General features: G+C 41.2%; 1 protein-coding gene across 6 annotated transcripts in view; it reads left to right on the top strand.

Moving 5' to 3' along the window:
• The window catches only part of MCCC1 (methylcrotonoyl-CoA carboxylase 1), a 91,210-nt gene that overhangs the window by 45,684 nt on the left and 24,279 nt on the right, over window positions 1-21,247 (top strand). For all 6 annotated transcript variants that reach the window (XR_004032353.1, XM_030822873.1, XM_030822872.1 and 3 more), the window contains 4 exons: window positions 1,847-1,928; window positions 8,853-8,980; window positions 12,635-12,818; window positions 15,563-15,672. Coding sequence is in view for 5 of the 6 variants with exons in the window: in XM_030822873.1 (XP_030678733.1) it covers window positions 1,847-1,928; window positions 8,853-8,980; window positions 12,635-12,818; window positions 15,563-15,672 (504 nt within the window). In the remaining variant the exon portion in view is untranslated. The remainder of the gene's footprint in view (window positions 1-1,846; window positions 1,929-8,852; window positions 8,981-12,634; window positions 12,819-15,562; window positions 15,673-21,247) is intronic.

Genomic DNA, 21,247 nt, shown 5'->3' with positions numbered 1-21,247 from the left:
CCAGCCTGGCCAACATGCTGAAACCCTGTCTTTACTAAAAATATAAAAATTATCTGGGTGTGGTGGCAGGTGCCTGTAATCCCAGCTACTTGGGAGGCTGAGACAGGAAAATTGCTTAAAAAAACCCAGGAGGCAGAGGTTGCAATGAGCCGAGATCATACCATTGCACTCCAGCCTGGGCAACAGAGTGAGATTCCATCTCAAAAAAAAAAAAAAAAAAAAATTCTTTATAGCCTTAATTCTATTAGCTTTTTCCTGTTTCTTAATTTTTTTTTTTTTTTTTTTTGAGACAGAGTCTCACTCTGTAGCCTAGGCTGGAGTGCAGTGGTGCAGTCTTGGCTCACTGCAGCCTCCACCTCCTGGGTTCAAGTGATTCTCCTGCCTCAGCCTCCAGAGTAGCTGGGACTACAGGCGCCTGCCACCACACCCGGCTAATTTTTGTATTTTTAGTAGAGATGGGGTTTCACTATGTTGGCCAGGCTGGTCTCGAACTCCTGACTTCGTGATCCACCCACCTCGGCCTCCCGAAGTGCTGGGATTACAGGCATGAGCCACCGTGCCTGGCCCCTATTCTTAAATTTTTAAATTAAATTAAATTTTTTTGAGATGGGGTCTTGCTGTGTCACCCAGGCTGGAGTGCAGTGGCACGAACATGGCTCACTAGACCCCTGACCTCTTGGGCTCAAGTGATCCTCTCACCTCAGGCTCCTGAGTGGCTAGAACTATAGGTGTGTGCTATCATACCTGGCCAGTTTTTTTATTTTTGTAGAGACAGGGTCTCGCCATGTTGCTCCATGGTTTGATTCTTGCCAGGCTGCTATCAATCTCCTGGGCTCAAGTGCTTCACCCGTCTTGGCCTCTCAAAGTGTTGGGATTACAGGGGTGAGCCACCACACCTGGCCTGTTTTAACTTTTTAACCTTTTCTGTTAAAAATGAAGACACAAACACACCCATTAGACTAGACCTAAACAGAATCAGGATCATCAGTGTCACTGTCTTTTCTCTACATCTTGTCCCACTAAAAGTTTTCAAGGTCAATAACATCTATGGAGCTGTCATCTTCTATGATAACAATGCCTTCTTCTGAAATATCTCCTGAAGGAACTGTCTGAGGCTGTTTTACAGTTAACTTTTTTTTTTTTTTAAGTAAAAGGGATACACTTTAAAATAACTATAAAAATTGTATAGTATAGTAAATTAAAAAAACAATAGCATAGTTGTATTATCAAGTATTATATACAGCACATGATTGTGCTGTACTTTTTTTTTTTTTTTTTTTTGAGACGGAGTCTTGCTCTGTCGCCCAGGCTGGAGTGCAGTGGCGCGATCTCGGCTCACTGCAAGCTCCACCTCCCAGGTTCACGCCATTCTTCTGCCTCAGCCTCCTGAGTAGCTGGGACTACAGGCGCCAGCCACCACGCCCGGCTAATTTTCTTTGTATTTTTAGTAGAGACGGAGTTTCACCATGTTAGCCAGGATGGTCTCAATCTGACCTGGTGATCTGCCCGCCTCAGCCTCCCAAAGTGCTGGGATTACAGGCGTGAGCCACCGCACCTGGCCGATTGTGCTATACTTTTGTATAATGGCAGTGAAGTTGTTTTGTTTACACCAGCCATACACAAAACACATGAGTAATGACTGTGCTGTGATGTTATGACAACTACAGTGTCACTAGGTGATAGGGATTTTTCAGCTCCATTATAATCTTATGGGACAATTGTTGTATATGTGGTCTGTTGTTGACTGAGAAACGTCATTACGTGGCACCTGACTGAATTGAATTTTAATGGAATTTCTAGTAAGGCAAGCTACTAATGGAGATTTATTTAAATATTTTTTTCATAGCCTGGTATTAAACCTGAAGTAAGAAAAAAGCTGGGAGAAGCTGCAGTCAGAGCTGCTAAAGCTGTAAATTATGTTGGAGCAGGTAGGTTAAGATTTGCTTCTAATGGAGGAGACGTAACAATGATTAATTTATGTTTTAGAAGGCAAGAGAAACAACTTTTAAATCAGTCGCTTTCAAGCTGTTTCGACCATATTCACAGTAAGAAATATATTTTATATTGAGACTTAGTATGTACACATAAATGTTTATTTTTACATATGTATATATTTGAAACAAATATTTCATTAAACAGTACTTATCTTAATTATATGAGTTTTGATATTTTGTATTCTATTTTAAAATCACTAGATTGATTTTTTTACTTCTTTATAGTTAATAAACTTTCTCTTTTAGAGCAGTTTTAAGCCTACAGCAAAATTGAGCAAAAAGTACAGAGAATTCCCATATACCCCCCGTCCCCCCCCTCGGACACCCCCCAACACACAAACTCCCACAGTATCAATCTCCCTGCACCAGAGAGGTACGTTTGTTACAGTCAGTGACCCTACATTGACACATCATTATCACCCAAGTCCGTAGTTTACATTAGGGCTCACTCTTGGTGTTGTACATTCTGTGAGTTTTGACAAATGTGTAATGATATGTATCCACCATTGTACTATGGTATAGAATAGTTTCAGTGCCCTAAATATCCTCTGTGCTCTGTCTGTTCATCCCTTCATTCCCCCTAAACCCCAGCAGCCACTCATGTTTTTACTGCCTCCATAGTTTTGCCTTTTCAAGAATGTCATATAGCTGGAATCATACAGCATGTAGCCTTTTCCGATTGGCTTCTTTATAATATGCATTTAAGTTTCCTCCATGTCTTTTCATGGCTTGATAGCTCATTTCTTTTTTATGCTGAATAATATTTCATTGTCTCGATGTCCCAGAGTTTATTATCTATTCAGCTACTGAAGGACATCTTGGTTGCTTCCAAGTTTTTGCAATTATTAATAAAGCTGCTATAAACACCCTGAAAACAAACAGGCTTTTGTATGGACATAATTTTTTAGTTTGTTTGGGTGAATACTAAGGAGCGTGCCACTGGGTCACATGGTAAGAGAATATTTAGTTTTGGAAGAAACCAACAAATTCTCTTCTAAAGTGACTGTACTATTTTGCATTCCTGTCAGCAACAAAAGAGGTTTCCTGTTGCTCCAAATCCTCTCCAGCTTTTGGTGATGTCAGTGTTTTGGATTCAGGCCATTTGGTATCTCATTGTTTTAATTTGCACTTCCCTAATGACATACAGTGTTGAACATCTTTTCTTTTCTTTTTTTTTTTTTTTGAGATGGAGTCTTGCTCTGTCCCCCAGGCTGGAGTGCAGTGGCACGATCTCGGCTCACTGCAAGCTCCGCCCCCCAGGTTCACGCCATTCTCCTGCCTCAGCCTCCCGAGTAGCTGGGACTACAGGCGCCCCCCAACATGCCCGGCTAATTTTTTGTATTTTTAGTAGAGACGGGGTTTCACCGTGTTAGCCAGGATGGTCTCGATCTCCTGACCTCGTGATCTGCCCACCTCGGCCTCCCAAAGTGCTGGGATTACAGGCTTGAGCCACCGCGCCCGGCCTGAACTTCTTTTCATATGCATACTTGCCATCTTTATATCTTCTTTGATGAAGTGTCTGTTCAGGTCTTTTGCCCATTTTTTAATCAGGTTGTTTGTTTTCCTATTGTTGAGTTTTAAGAGTTCCTTGTATATCTTGAGTGACAGTTCTTTATCAGATGTGCCTTTGCAAATACTGTCAGTCTGAGGCTTGTCTTCACTTCTCTTGACTTTTCCTTTCTTTTTTTCTTTTTTTTTTTTTTGAGACAGAGTCTCACTCTGTCTCCCAGGCTGGAATGCAATGGTGTGATCTCGGCTCACTGCAACCTCCGCCTCCCAGGTTCAAGTGATTCTCCTGTCCCAGCCCCCTGAGTAGCTGGGATTATAGGCACACGCCATCACACACCCAGCTACTTTTTTGCATTGTCAGTAGAGACGGGGTTTCACCGCATTAGCCAGGCTGATCTCGAACTCCTGACCTCAGGTGATCCGCCCGCCTCGGCCTCCCAAAGTGCTGGAATTACAGGCGTGAGCCACCACACCCGGCCAACTTTCCTTTTCACAGAGCAGAAGTTTTAAGTTTTAATGAAGTCCAGTGTATCAATTATTTGTAGATCATGCCTTTGGTGTTGTATATAAAAAGTCACCACCATACTCAAGCTTGTCTAGGTTATACTCAGCTGGCCTTGTGCTGTTTTGGAAGGTTATTAATTATTGATTCAATCTCTTTAATAAATATAGCTATTCAGATTATTTATCTTTTTTTAAATTTAATGTTATAGAGACAGGGTCCCATATTGCCCAGGCTGGCCTTAGACTCTTGGCCTCAAGGGATCCTCCTGCTATGGCCTGCTAAAGTGCTGGGATTACAGGCGTGAGGCACCATGCCTGGCCTGTGCTCACTGCAACCTCCACTTTCTGGACTCAAGTGATCTTCCCACCTCAGCCTCCCAAGTAGCTGGGACTACAGGCATGTGCCACAACACTCAGCTAATTTTTAAATTTTTAGTAGAGACAGGGTCCCCCTGTATTGTCAAGGCTGGTCTCAAATCCCTGAGCTCAGGCAGGCTTCCCACCTTGGCCTCCCAAAGTGTTGGGATTACACACATGAGCTGCCACACCTGGCCCTAGGTTCTCTCTTTCTTGTATGAGTTTTGACAGATTGTGTCTTTGAAGGAATTGGTTCATTTCATCTAGGTTATCAAATTTGTGGGCATAGAATTATTCATAATATTTCTTTATTATCATTTTAATGTCCATGGGACCTGTAGTAATAGACCTCTTTTTGTTCCATTACTAGCAATTTGTGTTTTCTCTCTTCTTTTCTTAGTTAACCTGGCTCAAGGTTATTGTGGTTTTGTTTCTTTTCTTTTTTTTTTTGAAACAGAGTCTCACTCTGTCACCAGGCTGGAGTGCAATGGCGAGATCTTGGCTCACTGCAACCTCCACCTCCTGGGTTCAAGCGATTCTCCTGCCTCAGCCTCCCGAGTAGCTGGGAACTACAGGTGCATGCCACCACAATAAGCTAATTTTTGTATTTTTAGTAGAGACAGGTTTCACCATCTTGGCCAGGATAGTCTTGATCTCTTGACCTCATGATCCGCCCGCCGTGGCCAAGGTTATTGATTTTATTGATCTTTTCAAGGAACTGGTTTGGGTTTTGGTGATTTTTTCTATTGATTTTCCATTTTCAATTTCATTAATTTTTGCTTTAATTTTTATTATTTCTTCTGCTTACTTTGGATTTAATTTGCTGTTCTCTTCTCATTAATTAAAATATAAGCTTAGATTATTGATTTTGGTATTTTCTTTTCTAACATATACATTCAATGCTTTAAATTTCCCACTAAGCACTGCTTTTGATGCATTCTACAAATTTTGAAAGTTGTATTTTTATTTAGTTCAAAATATTTTAAATTTTTTCTTGAAATTTCTTTATTGATTCAGGTGTCATTTAGAAGTGTGTTGTTTAATATCCAAATATCTTAGAATTTTCCACATATCCTTCTGTTAGTGATTTCTAGTTTAATTCTGTTATATTCTAAGAGCAGACACTGTTATGATTTCTATTCTTTTAAATTTGTTAAGATTTGGTTTATGGTCCAGAATGTGGTCTATCCTGTTGAATATTCCTTTCTAGCTTGAGAATGTGTTCTGCTGTTGTTGGATGAAATAGTCTATAGATGACAGTTGTATCCAGTTGATTGATGGTGCTGTTGAGTTCAACTATGTCCTTAGTGATTTTCTGCCTGCTGGATCATCCATATCTATTTAATAACAGATGGGTGTTAAAGTCTCCAACTGTAATAGTGAATTAATCTATTTCTCCTTACAATTCTTTTTTGCCACATATGTTTTATGCTCTGTTGTTAGGTACATGCATGTTAAAAATTGTTATGTCTACCCCTTTATCATTGTTTAATGCCCCTCCTTATCCCTGATAACTTTCCCTGCTCTGAAGTTTGCTCTAAAATTAAGATGGCTACTCGCACTTTCTTTGGTGTTAGCATATTCTATCTTTGTCTGTTTTTACTTTAAATCTATAAGTCTTTATATTTAAAGTGGATTTCTTGTAGATAACATATATTTGTCTTTTTTTAATCTACTCCAACAACCTCTATCTTTTAATTGGTGTATTTAGACATCAACATTTAAAGTGATTATTAATATACTTTAATATTTACCATATTTATTAGTTTTGTATTTATTCCCCTTGTTTGTTCTTATTTTTTATCTTTCAGACTTTTTCTGCCTTTCATGGTTTTAATTGAGCATCTTATATGATCCAGTTTCCTCTCCTTTTTTAGCATATCAAGTACAGTCATATGCTGCATAACACCATTTTGTTAAATATAACAATGGTTCCATAAGATTAAAATGCAGCTGAAAAATTCCTATCTAGTGACATTGTGGCAACTTTAACATCGTAGTACAATGCATTACTTTCTTTAGGTTTAGATATTTGTAGATATACAAATACCACTGTGTTACAGTTGCCTACAGTATGCAGTAATATGTTATTATTGTTTCAAATATTACTTCTGTTCTTTCCTTTCTTCTCCTTCTGGTATTCTCATTCTGCGTAGTTAATACCTTTTGTAGTTGTCTTACAGTGCTAGATATTGTTCTGTTTAAGGTTTTTATCTCACTGTTTTTCAGAATTGGAAGTTTCTGTTGTCATGTCCTCAAGTTCAGAGGTTCCTTCCCCGCCATACCCAGCGTACTAATGAGCCCATCAAAGCATGCTTCATTTCTATTAGGGTTATGGTTTTTTTTTCAATTCTAGCATTTCCTTTTTATTCTTTCTTAGAATTTTCACCTCTCTGCTTACATTATCCATCTGTTCTTGCATGTTGTCTACTTTTTTCATTAAAGCCCTTAGCCTGTTAATCACAGTTTAGAATTTCTGTGTCTGATAATTCTAACATTCCTGCCATACCTGATGCTTTTTCAGTCTCTTCAAATTGTGTTTTTTGCCTTTTAGTATGCCTTGTAATTTTTTGTTGAAAGATGGACATGGTGTACTAGGTAAAGAGAATTTTGCTAAACAGGCCTTTTGCAATGTGATAAGGCTGGAGGGGGCATGTTCTATTGTCCCATGATCAGATCTCAGTCTTGCTGAGCCTGTGCCCGTGGTGTGTGAACTTCACCAGTGCTTCCCGGTATGTTTTTGTTTTGTCCTCCCCAACCCCTTAGATTGGACAGGATGTCTGGCAAAGGGTGGAGTTGGGTATTTCTCCTCCCCCAGTAAGGTTAGGCTCCGATAAAATCCCAATCATTTAGGCTCTGATAAAATAGTTTTTCTCAAGGGTAAACCTTGAATGTTTTGGTGTATTTCAAAGTGGTTTCTTCCCTTTTTCTGAGCTGGAAGCATGGGAGGATTTTTCTCTGATATTCACTGTGAAGACCTGGTAGAGCTCCTGGAGGTAAAACTCACAAAAGTGTGAGGTTCTCCTGTAACTGGGTCGCCTTGGAGTTTTTAACTCTCAGAGTTGTCCACACTGAGCTACCAGGAATTTGTCAATTACAGCTCAGGCTTCTCCTCATGGCATCTCTGTATCTGCCTGTCAGTTGTCTGTCTCTCTGGTTCTGTGGACAAGCAGCTTGCCCTGTGACCTGATTTCTCTGACAGATTTAAAAATTGTTGATTTTCAGCTTGTTCAGCTTTTTACTTGATAGGACAAAGTGGCAGCTTCTAAGCTCCTTAGATGCCAGATCAGATTGATTTTCAAATTGATTTTAAGCTGGGCACAGTGGCTCACACCTGTAATCTCAGCACTTTGGGAGGCTGAGGCAGGCAGATCACTTGAGGTCAGGAGTTCGAGACCAGCCTGGCCAACATGGTGAAACCTTATCTCTACTAAAAATACAAAAAATTAGCCGGACATAGTGGTGTGCGCCTGTGGTCCCATCTACTCAGTAGGCTGAGGTGGAAGAATCGCTTGAACCCGGGAGGCAGAGGTTGCAGTGAGCCAAGATCGCACCATTGCACCCCAGCCTGGATGACAGAGTGAGATTCCGTCTTAAAAAAAAAAAAAAAAAAAAGAATTGATTTTAAAATCCACTAATGGGTTGTGACCACGCTTTTAAAAACAATTTTACATTGTATTCACTTTAAGCTAAGAGAAAAACACACAAACACAGAAACACACAAGACTACAAACTATATGATTTCATTTATATAAAATTCTAGAAAAACTATAGTGACAGAAAGCAGATTGGTGGTTTCCTGGATCCCAGGGTTTAGTGAAGGGACTGATTCCAAATGGGAACAAGGGAACTTTTTGGATGATGGAAATGTTCTGTAGTTTCATTATGGTTCTATGATTGTATTCAATTGCTAAATCACATGCCTACACTTAAAATAGTTACAGTTTGTTGTCTAAAATTAAACCTTAATAAAGTTTGGGGAAATTTTTTAGAGCTTAATAGAATGCCAGTAGATATTAACATAAGGTTTAGTTGCCAAACAATCTTTCAATGGGTTACCAGCAAAAGGACTTTGAAAGGAAATTCCTAGGAGCCCACAATCAGGGGAAAAAAAGTTTTCTTTTTCTCCATGGGGTTAGAGTGAGATGGGATGTCATGGTGTGAGGCTCCCAGGATCTTGGTGCTCTGAGGCAGTAACATGTGGTCCACCCTTGTTCTCACTGTTACAAGCTGAAACGGATTCATAATTTGGGCTTACCATTTGCTCACAACCCCAAATATACTTTTCCGCTGCCAAATTTTATGCAGCTCTCTATTTTTGACTAAGATTCATATGCTGCTGCAAATGCGAGATGTTTTCTTCATGAAATGCAAAGTGTTACCATTGAATGAAGGCAGCGGTAAAACTTGATGTGATGCATCATGGAAGATTTTGGGTTGCTACTGATTATACACTATTGAATATGACCATTGTTTTTTACCTTTTAGGGACTGTGGAGTTTATTATGGACTCAAAACATAATTTCTATTTCATGGAGATGAATACAAGGCTGCAAGTGGAACATCCTGTTACTGAGATGATCACAGGAACTGACTTGGTGGAGTGGCAGCTTAGAGTGAGAATATTTTTTCTATTAAAGATCAGCCTTGGCTGGGTGCGGTGGCTCAAGCCTGTAGTCCCAGCACTTTGGCAGGCCAAGGCAAGTGGATCACCTGAGGTCAGGAGTTCGAGACCAGCCTGGCCAACATGGTGAAACCGTGTCTCTACTAAAAATACAAAAATTAGCTGGGCATGGTGCCAGGTGCCTGTAGTCCCTGGTACTCAGGAGGATAAGGCAGGAGAATCGCTTGAGCCTGGGAGGCAGAGGTTGCAGTGAGCCAAGATCACACCACTGCATTCAGCCCGGGCACTCCATCTTAATTAAAAAAAAAAAGATCAGTCTTGATGGGAGGGAGGTGAGGGCTGAAAAACTACGTAAATGGTACCATGTTCAATGTTTGAGTGATGGGTTCACCAGAAGCCCAAACCCCAGCATTATGCAAAATACCCATGTAGCAAACATTCACGTGTACCACCTGAATCTATAATTACAAACAACAACAACAAAACAGTCTTGAGAATAGCTTACTACCTTCTGGCCTCCTAAAACAGGTGTCATTTTGGACAGGGTTCAGTTCTTGGTGGTTGCAATGAGGACAGGAAGATGGGAGGTAAAAAGTGAAGCCACATTTGATGATGTAGCTTTTTTTTTTTTGGCACTTTAGGGACTCAGATTCACTTCCCCTTAGGCCCGGGCAGCCAGCAGGTGAGATTGTGTCACAGGGGCTTGCTCACAACCACATCACCTCAAGGTCAAAGCCTCATGGTCTACCTAAGGCCACAGCATTGTGGGCCAGGCCATCATTCGGTTTTAGATCAGGGCAGATACTAGGCAAGATGAAATGAGCTAAGGCAGAGTTGGGAATGAAGAGCCAAGGAGATGGTCTAGAATGATCCAAGTAAAGTGCGGATTTATGGCTGTTGCTGACCCATGAGTAAATGTTCATTCAGAGTAAATGTTTGGAAACTTTTAAAGCATTTTGGCATTGCTACGACATGCCTACTGTATTTTTCAAACATGTAAGTTTATAACTGTTCTTTTACTATGGATAGTTTGAGAAGCACTGGTATAAACCAGAATTCCATAAAACATACTTCTCAAATATTAATAATAGCTTAGTCTGTTTTTGTTCTCGTAAGAACAATAGATTTTACTTTAGCCTTCTTTTTCCTAACATGAAAAAAATTTGTTAAGTAATATAGACATTCCTGATATATGTAGGGTTCTTGGTTCCTTATATATCCTGCATCTAAATTGTTTTTTTCATGGTGTGATGCTAAAGTCTTGATTATTTTGGTAATTTTATCTTTTCAGAACTTCTGTAGATAATAATATGATACTCCTTTTGTTGGTTCCTTGGGGGTGATTGGTGGTTTTAATTGAGCCAAAAGGTTCTTCTAGGGCTCTATATCTTAGGGTGTTAATGAAAACCAGGCACAGCAAGCTAGTAAGTTTTAGTGAGTGTCAAGAAAAACTGTAGTGGCTTCGGAAACTTCTGGAAAGAGTGTTTATATTTCCAGAATTCAAGAAAAGGAGGATAATTTTTCTGAAGCAGTAAATCAAGAGAGTTTCGACTTTGGAAATCATAAGAGAAAAAAAGGTTTCTCAGGATTAAGGAAGGAGAAAGCTTTTGGGTATTAAGGAAACCAGCAGACATTTATTTCTTGTGAGAGCTTGTCAAGGCTCTTCAGAAAGAGAAGCCAGCTTTTATCATCTGGGGAGGGACACTAGAACTTAGGGAAGCTGCTGGACCTGGTTTATAGAGCTCAAGGCATTTGGCATCTGGCCTTCAAACAGAGGTAAAACAAAGGGGCTCACCATTTGGTGAGTCAAGAGTCTAAGCTCGAAGACCTGCCTGTGTAGTCAAGCCTTCCTAGAACAAGGGTTGAACGATGACTGATGTAAGTGTCCCGGGTTCAGGCTGCAGATACAGATAGTTAACAGTGTTCAGGGAAAGCTGGTGAAAATGTCAAGGTTAGGGGTTCCGGAGAGCCAGTGTCAGCCTGAGAGAATTCAAATGGCACATATCTCCAAAGACCCAGAGGCATGATTGGGGCCTCTCTCTTCTGGGCTCAAGTGGAAGCCAAGCTTGGAGGAAAATGGACAGGCAAAGACAAGGCAAGGTGAACATAAGAGACAGAGTTTTGCTCTTTTTGTCCAGGCTGGAGTGCAATGGCGTGATAGCTCACCACAACCTCTACCTCCCGGGTTCAAGCGATTCTCCTGCCTCAGCCTCCCGTGTAGCTGGGATTACAGGTGTGTGCCACCATGCCCGGCTAATTTTTGTGTTTTTAGTAGAGACGGGGTTTCACCATGTTGGCCAGGCTGGTCTTGAATTCCTGACCTCAGGTGATCTGCCTGCCTCGGCCTCCCAAATTGCTGGGATTACAGGCATGAGCCACCACGCCTGACCCAGAATTCTTTATTAAAACATTAAAAAACTGGTTCCAAGTCTGTTGTGAACAGTGCTGCAATAAACATACATGTGCATGTGTCTTTATAGTAGAGTGATTTATAATCCTTTGGGTATATGCCCAGTAATGGGATTGCTGGGTCAAATGGTATTTCTGGTTCTAGATCCTAAGGATGGAATGATAATAGGTAATATAGTGCTGACTGTATGCCAGGCACTTTTCTCTGAAGCATGGAAAGCTTAAGAAACTTGTCTAGATAACAAAGTAAGTATAGAGACAAAATTTGAACCTAGGCAATCTGGCTGCAGAGCCTGAGGTGTTTTCAAAATATACTGCCATAAAGGCATTTAACTTAGTTCCGTTTCCTTTCATTCTCAACTGCTGTGCATCCTGATCTTTCATATTTACAGATTCAGAAAAATGAAACTTTTGCCTCTGTTTTATACTTACCAGTTCAGTTCAATGTCATGCTAAGTTACTTAGAGTCTAGATTTTCCTGTATCTATATTGCTTTCTCAGGTTGTCATTTTCTCATCTTGGAAAAAAACTTGAGAGTAAAGAGAGAAAGTGCAATGTGTCCTCCAATAGCCATTTCCAATTTATACTAGTTAATTGAAGAGAGTGATTTGTTGTATTGGTACATAATAGCTAAAATACTAATAATTATAGTAACAACAAACAATCGTGATCACCCTGTTTGTAGTCTGGTATCATGCAGTACATATCAACATAACAAAATTGAAAAACCATCATTTTCCCCTTTCTGTTTTGCTTTATCACCCACTTACTGATGAAGATTACAGCGTAGGATGACAATGTCAGCTACACTTTTTGCTTGGCTGTGAATCTAGTCCTAAACACTAATAATATACTATTTTTTAAAAAAATTGATTTGGGAATTGAGTGCTGATGTTTAAATGAAAACTGAGTATGTTGCCAGTAAGAAATTTTGGTTTTGATTATATTGAACAAACGCTGATTTTTATATTTGTAAGTTAGCCATCACTTTGCCTGCTTTTGCCATTTAAAAACTCCGATACCCCAAATGATAGACTGTTGCCAAGCTGCATCTGTTTTTTAATTTATTTTTGTTTTGCACAATATTCAAATGAGTAGACAAAATAATAGTTTTTATTTGGCTGCATTGCAAAACCTAAATGTACGTGTTACCTAGAAAAAAAGCAAGACCATTGATTTACTAAGTCTGGTAGCCGCTATACGGTAGATTTCATAAGAAACACTATTCTATTACCAGATTGCAGCAGGAGAGAAGATTCCTTTGAGCCAGGAAGAAATAACTCTGCAGGGCCATGCCTTCGAAGCTAGAATATATGCAGAAGATCCTAGCAATAACTTCATGCCTGGGGCTGGCCCATTAGTGCACCTCTCTACTCCTCGAGCAGACCCTTCCACCAGGATTGAAACTGGAGTACGGCAAGGTAAAGTGAAAGAAAATGAAAAGTCTCACTCTTTTTAAGTTTTTAGTACATTATTGTTTTTGGACACGTTCTTGTCCCTGAGTCTTACAGAATTGTCTAGCATATTTTAAAATGAAGAATTTAAGTAATTTCTCGGTAACCATTACTTTTTGCCTCTGGAATTGTTATTTTTAAAGAATAACGAGTATTTTTACACAATGGACTCCTTTTTTTTGAAATTCAGCAGTACTTGGTCAAACCTAACCAGGAAATATTTTGTGTGTACTGTTTTTGACCTTGCCTCATTCCAAAAATGATTTAAGATGACTGATATCTGCTGTGCACAAGGCAGACTGCCTTCAAAGGGCATAAAGTCAAGTTGGAGAATTAATACATAAGTATTAATTAGTATAAGCTAAACAATAAAAAAATTACAGTAAAGAAACAGTGGAAGAGCTATCACAGTTCAGCATATGATTAATAACTGGTCATAACTAGTGATTATTTAGGACTTCCTACATACAGGCACTGCTCTAGGTCATTTTTCTATTTGTGTTCCTTTCACCATGAGAACTACCCTGTGAGGAGGCATTATTATCATCCCTGTTTTCTAGATGAGGGAACTGGAGCACAGAAGAGTTAAGTGACTTGTCCAAGGTCATCCTTGGAGCCAAGATTCAGACCCAGGCAGTCTGGCTCCAGAGTCAGTGCTCTGAGCCTCCATGGTCTCCTGTCATCTTAATTTCAGTTGCTGGAATAAGTTATACAGTGATGGGATATAGCAATTCTCAGGGGTAAGAGGTCATACTAGACTGATATAATCAGGACAAGTTTTTTGTTTGTTTGTTTTTGTTTTTGTTTTTGAGACAGGGTCTCACTCTGTGCCCAGGCTGGAGTACAGTGGTGTGATCTCAGCTCACTACAACCTTTATCTCCCTGACTTAAGCAATTCTCAGGCCTCAGCCTCCCGAGTAGCTGGGATTACAGGTGTATACCATCATGCCTGGCTAATTTTTTTTTTTTTTTTTTTTTTGTATTTTTAGTAAAGGCAGGTTTTCACCATGTTGGCTAGGCTGGTCTCAAACTCCTGGCCTCAAGTGATCTGCCCACCTCGGCCTTTCAAGGTGCTGGGATTACAGGGGTGAGCCACCGTGCCTGACCAGGACAAGTTTTTAAGAGGATGTCTGGAATGGATTTAGATAGGTAGATTTAAACAGCATAATGAAGAGTGAAGAAAAGAGAAAAAGGTATGTTCGAAGAATAGTAAGAAAATATATGACTGGAAACATGGGTTGAAGGCAAATCCTAGTGTCCTGAAAGCCAAAATGAGGATTTAGGTCTTCTTAAAAATAAATTGGCAGCATTTTGGGAGCTCTGGATAAGCCACAGCAAGATTTGGTAGTTAGTAGACTTTTTAACTTAGCAAAGCATCTTAACTCGGCTTGCCCCACTGGTTCCTTCCTTTTTTTTTTTTTTTTTTTTTTTTTTTTTTTCTGAGATGGAGTTTCACTCTTGTCACCCAGGCTGGAGTGCAATGGCACGATTTTGGTTCACTGCAACCTCCACTTCCCAGATTCAAATGATTCTCCTTCCTCAGCCTCCCGAGTAGCTGGAATTACAGGCACCCACCACCATGCCCGGCTAATTTTTTGTATTTTTAGCAGAGACGGGGTTTCACTATGTTGGCCAGGCTGGTCTTGAACTCCTGACCTTGTGATCTGCCCACGTCGGCCTCCCAAAGTCTTGGGAGTACAGGTGTGAGCCACCTGTAGGCACCTCTAATCTTTTTTTTTTTTTGAGACGGAGTCTTGCTCTGTCGCCCAGGCTGGAGTGCAGTGGCGCAATCTCGGCTCACTGCAAGCTCCACCTCCCAGGTTCAAGCCATTCTCCTACCTCAGCCTCCCGAGTAGCTGGGACTACAGGCGCCCACCACCACGCCCGGCTAATTTTTTGTATTTTTAGTAGAGACGGGGTTTCACTGTGTTAGCCAGGATGGTCTCGATCTCCTGACCTCGTGATCTGCCCGCCTTGGCCTCCCAAAGTGCTGGGATTACAGGAGTGAGCCACCGCGCCCGGCTGGCACCTCTAATCTTATCAACAAGGACCCTGGGGTTCAAAGAGGTCAAGTGACCTGCCAAAATCATGGAAAGACCCTACAACAACGTTCTTTTCAACACGCCACATCCTTTCTACTTGAACCATTTCTAACTAGTGGAATGCGCCCTGGTTCAGATTCTTGTTCTCTAGGACTGTAACCATCCCAGTGATGATAGCTGCCATTGGTTTATCAGCTTTGCCAGGTATGGCACTTGTCACTTTATTGTCACTCCTCCCAGCAACCCTGCAGAACAGAGGAATTACTAAACTTGCTTGACTAGTGCGGAAACTGAAAGAGTGGAGGGAGGGGAATGCTAAGGGCAGAAATGAGGGGAATGTGAGAGGGTGGAGGGAGATTGTGTTGACTTTGAAAATGAGAAGGGAAAAGAAGCTTCAGAAGAAGATAGGACAGGGAAAGCCAGCTTGTGTGCCACTGAACACCATGTTAGGGCCTGGTGCTGTCGCGTGGCCCACCCTCGTTACACCTGGCAAGCTTTCAAAGCCCTCTGAACCTCAGGGTCCTCATGAATAAATTTGTGTTGATGTTATTTATCATGCAGCGGTTTATGAGGATTAAGCGTGAAATGTACGTAACAAAATGTCTTGCTCGTTGTATTTTATTCCTTTATGTTTTGACTTGAAGAGGTTACCGTGGTTTTCAATTTCAGGAGACGAAGTTTCCGTGCATTATGACCCCATGATTGCGAAGCTGGTCGTGTGGGCTGCAGATCGCCAGGCGGCATTGACAAAACTGAGGTACAGCCTTCGTCAGTACAATGTGAGTGATCTGAGACCGTGCCAGTGACCTCGATGCATTTGGTCGGCACCAGAGGTCAGCCTTTGTCTTTGGCAGGGCCTTGGTCTTGTCAGCATATTTTCTATTTCCATCAATTGCCCAAACAAAATAGTTTCATATGGGAGAATTTTGCATGGGCCAGAAGAGGGTTTGAGGACTTCTTCATTTCAGTTACAAAAGAAAGATTGCAGAAGTAAAATTGTTAGTGTCAGTGCTATGTTTCGGTGAAATCCTATTCACTCTGTAGATAAGGCCAGCTATACATGGTACCTTTGTAGGTTTTTAATTTTTCTTAAGAGCTGTCCACAGTGGAAAATACTTAGGAAATAAAAGCAGATGTTTTCCTGAATGTTGTTTTCGCTACCCAGTATGCCTGCAGTCCGGTAATTTTTCTCTAAAGTAAAATAATTATGTTCAGTTTCATCCCTTTAGTAGAGTTTGTCATTTTTCTGTAGAACATTAATTTCCTTGGTGCAGAGAGTCCCATACCACATTGATTTGGCTCATAGAAGGATTTATTAACCCAGTTATTCACCTTGTTATTGTTAATAATTCATCAAAACTCTGGTCTCTGTGGCTCCAACCACACTGGCCGCCTCACCACTTCTGAGACTCACTCAGCATGGAGCCATGCATTCCTGTCCAATCTTCCAGAATGTTCTTCCCCCACATGATTGCAGGGCTCCCTCCTGACTACCCTGCTCTCCTGCTCTGAGCCCTTTCCCAGGCTGCCCCATTTAAAGTATGACCTTTTGTTATTCTTTATCCTCTTAGCCAGCCTTCATTTTCTTCATAGCATGTGACATTATATTCAATACCTGTTTACAGATATTGTTACTTGTTGCCCTAGAATGTAAGCAGAGACTGTGAAGGCAGGGACTTCATCCCTTTTGTTCCTCACTATGTCCACAGTGCCTGGATCAGAGCCTGGCACTTAAGAGATGCTCAGGAAATGGCTGTTAAATGAATGAAGGAATGGATGAGTGAATGAATGAACCCAAAGCTCAGATAGCTGGTTTTACTTTTGATCCCATTTATTGGTGTATTTGGGTTAATTTTATACCTTTTAAAATTTTTTGGGGGGTGGAGCCAAGATGGCCGAATCGGAACAGCTCCGGTCTACAGCTCCCAGCCCGAGTGACACAAAAGACGGGTGATTTCTGCATTTCTGTTTGAGGTACCGGTTTCATCTCACTAGGGAGTGCCAAACAGTGGGTGCAGGACAGTCGGTGAAGCACACTGTGCAGGAGCCGAAGTAGGGCGAGGCATTGCCTCACTCGGGAAGCGCAAGGGGTCAGGGAGTTCCCTTTCCTAGTCAAAGAAAGGGGTAACAGACGGCACCTGGAAAATCAGGTCAGTCCCACCCTAATACTGCGCTTTTCCAACGGGCCTGGAAAACGGCACACTAGGAGATTGTGTCCCGCACCTGGCTCGGAGGGTCCTATGCCCACGGAGTCTCACTGATTGCTAGCACAGCCGTCTGAGATCAAACTGCAAGGTGGCAGCAAGGCTGGGGGAGGGGCGCCCGCCATTGCCCAGGCTTGCTTAGGTAAACAAAGCAGCCAGGAAGCTCGAACTGGGTGGAGCCCACCACAGCTCAAGGAGGCCTGCCTGCCTCTGTAGGCTCCACCTCTGGGGGCAGGGCACAGACAAAAAGTCAGCAGGAACCTCCACAGACTTAAATGTCCCTGTCTGACTGACAGCTTTGAAGAGAGCAGTGGTTCTCCCAGCACGCAGCTGGAGATCTGAGAACGGACAGTCTGCCTCCTAAAGTGGGTCCCTCATCCCCGAGCAGCCTAACTGGGAGGCACCGCCCAGTAGGGACAGACTGACACCTCACTCGGCCGGGTACTCTTCTGAGACAAAACTTCCAGAGGAACTATCAGACAGCTGAATTTGTGGTCTCACAAAAATCCGCTGTTCTGCAGCCACCGCTGCTGACACCCAGCCAAACAGGGTCTGGAGTGGACCTCTAGTAAACTCCAACAGACCTGCAGCTGAGGGTCCTCTCTGGTAGAAGGAAAACTAACAAACAGAAAGGACATCCACACCAAAAACCCATCTGCACTTCACCATCATCAAAGACCAAAAGTAGATAAAACCACAAAGATGGGAAAAAAACAGAACGGAAAAACTGGAAACTCTAAAAAGCAAAGCACCTCTCCTCCTCCAAAGGAACCGCAGTTCCTCACCAGCAATGGAACAAAGCTGGACGGAGGATGACTTTGACGAGTTGAGAGAAGAAGGCTTCAGACGATCAAACTACTCTGAGCTACGGGAGGAAATTCAAAACAATAGCAAAGAAGTTAAAAACTTTGAAAAAAAATTAGAAGAATGGATAACTAGAACAACCAATGGAAAGAAGGGCTTAAAGGAGCTGAGGGAGCCGAAAGCCAAGTATCGAGAACTACGCGAAGATTGCAGAAGCCTCGGTAGCAGATGCGATCAACTGGAAGAAAGGGTATCACTGATGGAAGATGAAATGAATGAAATGAAGCGAGAAGGGAAGTTTAGAGAAAAAAGAATAAAAAGAAATGAACAAAGCCTCCAAGAAATTTGGGACTATGTGAAAAGACCAAAACTACGTCTGATTGGTGTACCTGAAAATGACGGAGAGAATGGAACCAAGTTGGAAAACACTCTGCAAGATATTATCCAGGAGAACTTCCCCAATCTAGCAAGGCAGGCCAACATTCAGATTCAGGAAATACAGAGAATGCCACAAAGATACTCCTCGAGAAGAGCGACTCCAAGACACATAATTGTCAGATTCACCAAAGTTGAAATGAAGGAAAACATGTTAAGGGCAGCCAGAGAGAAAGGTCAGGTTGCCCACAAAGGGAAGCCCATCAGACTAACAGCTGATCTCTCGGCAGAAACTCTACAAGCCAGAAGAGAGTGGGGGCCGATATTCAACATTCTTAAAGAAAAGAATTTTCAACCCAGAATTTCATATCCAGCCAAACTAAGCTTCATAAGTGAAGGAGAAATAAAATACTTTACAGACAAGCAAACGCTGAGTGATTTTGTCACCACCAGGCCTGCCCTAAAAGAGCTCCTGAAGGAAGCACTAAACATGGAAAGGAACAACCGGTACCAGCCCCTGCAAAAACATGCAAATTGTAAAGACCATCGAGGCTAGGAAGAAACTGCATCAACGAACGAGCAAAATAACCAACTAACATCATAACGACAGGATCAGATTCACACATAACAATATTAATTTTAAATGTAAATGGGCTAAATGCTCCAATTAAAAGACACAGACTGGCAAACTGGATAAGGAGTCAGGACCCATCAGTGTGCTGTATTCAGGAAACCCATCTCACATGCAGAGACACACATAGACTCAAAATAAAGGGATGGAGGAAGATCTATCAAGCAAATGGAAAACATAAAATGGCAGGGGTTGCAATCCTAGTCTCTGATAAAATAGACTTTGAACCAACAAAGATCAAAAGAGACAAAGAAGGCCATTACATAACAGTAAAGGGATCAATTCAACAAGAAGAGCTAACTCTCCTAAATATATATGCACCCAACACAGGAGCACCCAGATTCATAAAGCAAGTCCTGAGTGACCTACAAAGGGACTTAAACTCCCACACAATAATAATGGGAGATTTTAACACCCCACTGTCAACATTAGACAGATCAACGAGACAGAAAGTTAACAAGGATATCCAGGAATTGAACTCAGCTCTGCACAAAGTGGACCTAATAGACATCTACAGAACTCTCCACCCCAAATCAACAGAATATACATTTTTTTCAGCACCACACCTATTCCAAAATTGACCACATAGTTAGAAGTAAAGCTCTCCTCAGCAAATGTAAAAGAACAGAAATTATAACAAACTGTCTCTCAGACCACAGTGCAATCAAACTAGAACTCAGGATTAAGAAACTCACTCAAAACCGCTCAACTACATGGAAACTGAACAACCTGCTCCTGAATGACTATTGGGTACATAATGAAATGAAGGCAGAAATAAAGATGTTCTTTGAAACCAACGAGAACAAAGACACAACATACCAGAATCTCTGGGACACATTCAAAGCAGTGTGTAGAGGGAAATTTATAGCACTAAATGCCCACAAGAGAAAGCAGGAAAGATCCAAAATTGACACCCTAACATCACAATTAAAAGAACTAGAAAAGCAAGAGCAAACACATTCAAAAGCTAGCAGAAGGCTAGAAATAACTAAAATCAGAGCAGAACTGAAGGAAATACAGACACAAAAAACCCTTCAAAAAATTAATGAATCCAGGAGCTGGTTTTTTGAAAAGATCAACAAAATTGATAGACTGCTAGCAAGACTAATAAAGAAGAAAAGAGAGAAGAATCAAATAGATGCAATAAAAAATGAAAAAGGGGATATCACCACCGATCCCACAGAAATACAATCTACCATCAGAGAATACTACAAACACCTCTATGCAAATAAACTAGAAAATCTAGAAGAAATGGATAAATTCCTCAACAAATACACCCTCCCAAGACTAAACCAGGAAGAAGTTCAGTCTCTGAATAGACCAATAACAGGTTCTGAAATTGTGGCAATAATCAATGGCTTACCAACCAAAAAGAGTCCAGGACCTGATGGATTCACAGCTGAATTCTACCAGAGGTACAAGGAGGAACTGGTACCATTCCTTCTGAAACTATTCCAATCGATAGAAAAAGAGGGAATCCTCCCTAACACATTTTATGAAGCCAGCATCGTCCTGATACCAAAGCCTGGCAGAGACATAACCAAAAAAGAGAATTTCAGACCAATATCCTTGATGAACATTGATGCAAAAATCCTCAATAAAATACTGGCAAACCGAATCCAGCAGCACATCAAAAAGCTTATACACCATGATCAAGTGGGCTTCATCCCTGGGATGCAAGGCTGGTTCAACATACGCAAATCAATAAATGTAATCCAGCATATAAACAGAACCAAAGACAAAAACCACATGATTATCTCAATAGATGCAGAAAAGGCCTTTGACAAAATTCAACAACGCTTCATGCTAAAAACTCTCAATAAATTAGGTATTGATGGGACGTATTTCAAAATAATAAGAGCTATCTATGACAAACCCACAGCCAATATCATACTGAATGGGCAAAAACTGGAAGCATTCCCTTTGAAAACTGGCACAAGACAGGGATGCCCTCTCTCACTGCTCCTATTCAACATAGTGCTGGAAGTTCTGGCCAGAGCAGTCAGGCAGGAGAAGGAAATAAAGGGTATGCAATTAGGAAAAGAGGAAGTCAAATTGTCCCTGTTTGCAGATGACATGATTGTATATCTAGAAAACCCCACTGTCTCAGCCCAAAATCTCCTTAAGCTGATTAGCAACTTCAGCAAAGTCTCAGGATACAAAATCAATGTACAAAAATCACAAGCATTCTTGTACACCAATCACAGACAAACAGAGAGCCAAATCATGAGTGAACTCCCATTCACAATTGCTTCAAAAGAGAATAAAATACCTAGGAATCCAACTTACAAGGGATGTGAAGGACCTCTTCAAGGAGAACTACAAACCACTGCTCAATGA

Source organism: Nomascus leucogenys, chromosome 11, assembly GCF_006542625.1.
Source record: "Nomascus leucogenys isolate Asia chromosome 11, Asia_NLE_v1, whole genome shotgun sequence".
In the NCBI taxonomy this organism is placed as follows: domain Eukaryota; kingdom Metazoa; phylum Chordata; class Mammalia; order Primates; family Hylobatidae; genus Nomascus; species Nomascus leucogenys.
Note: the sequence above shows the minus strand (reverse complement) of the source record. Positions and strands in the feature narration are given on the sequence as shown.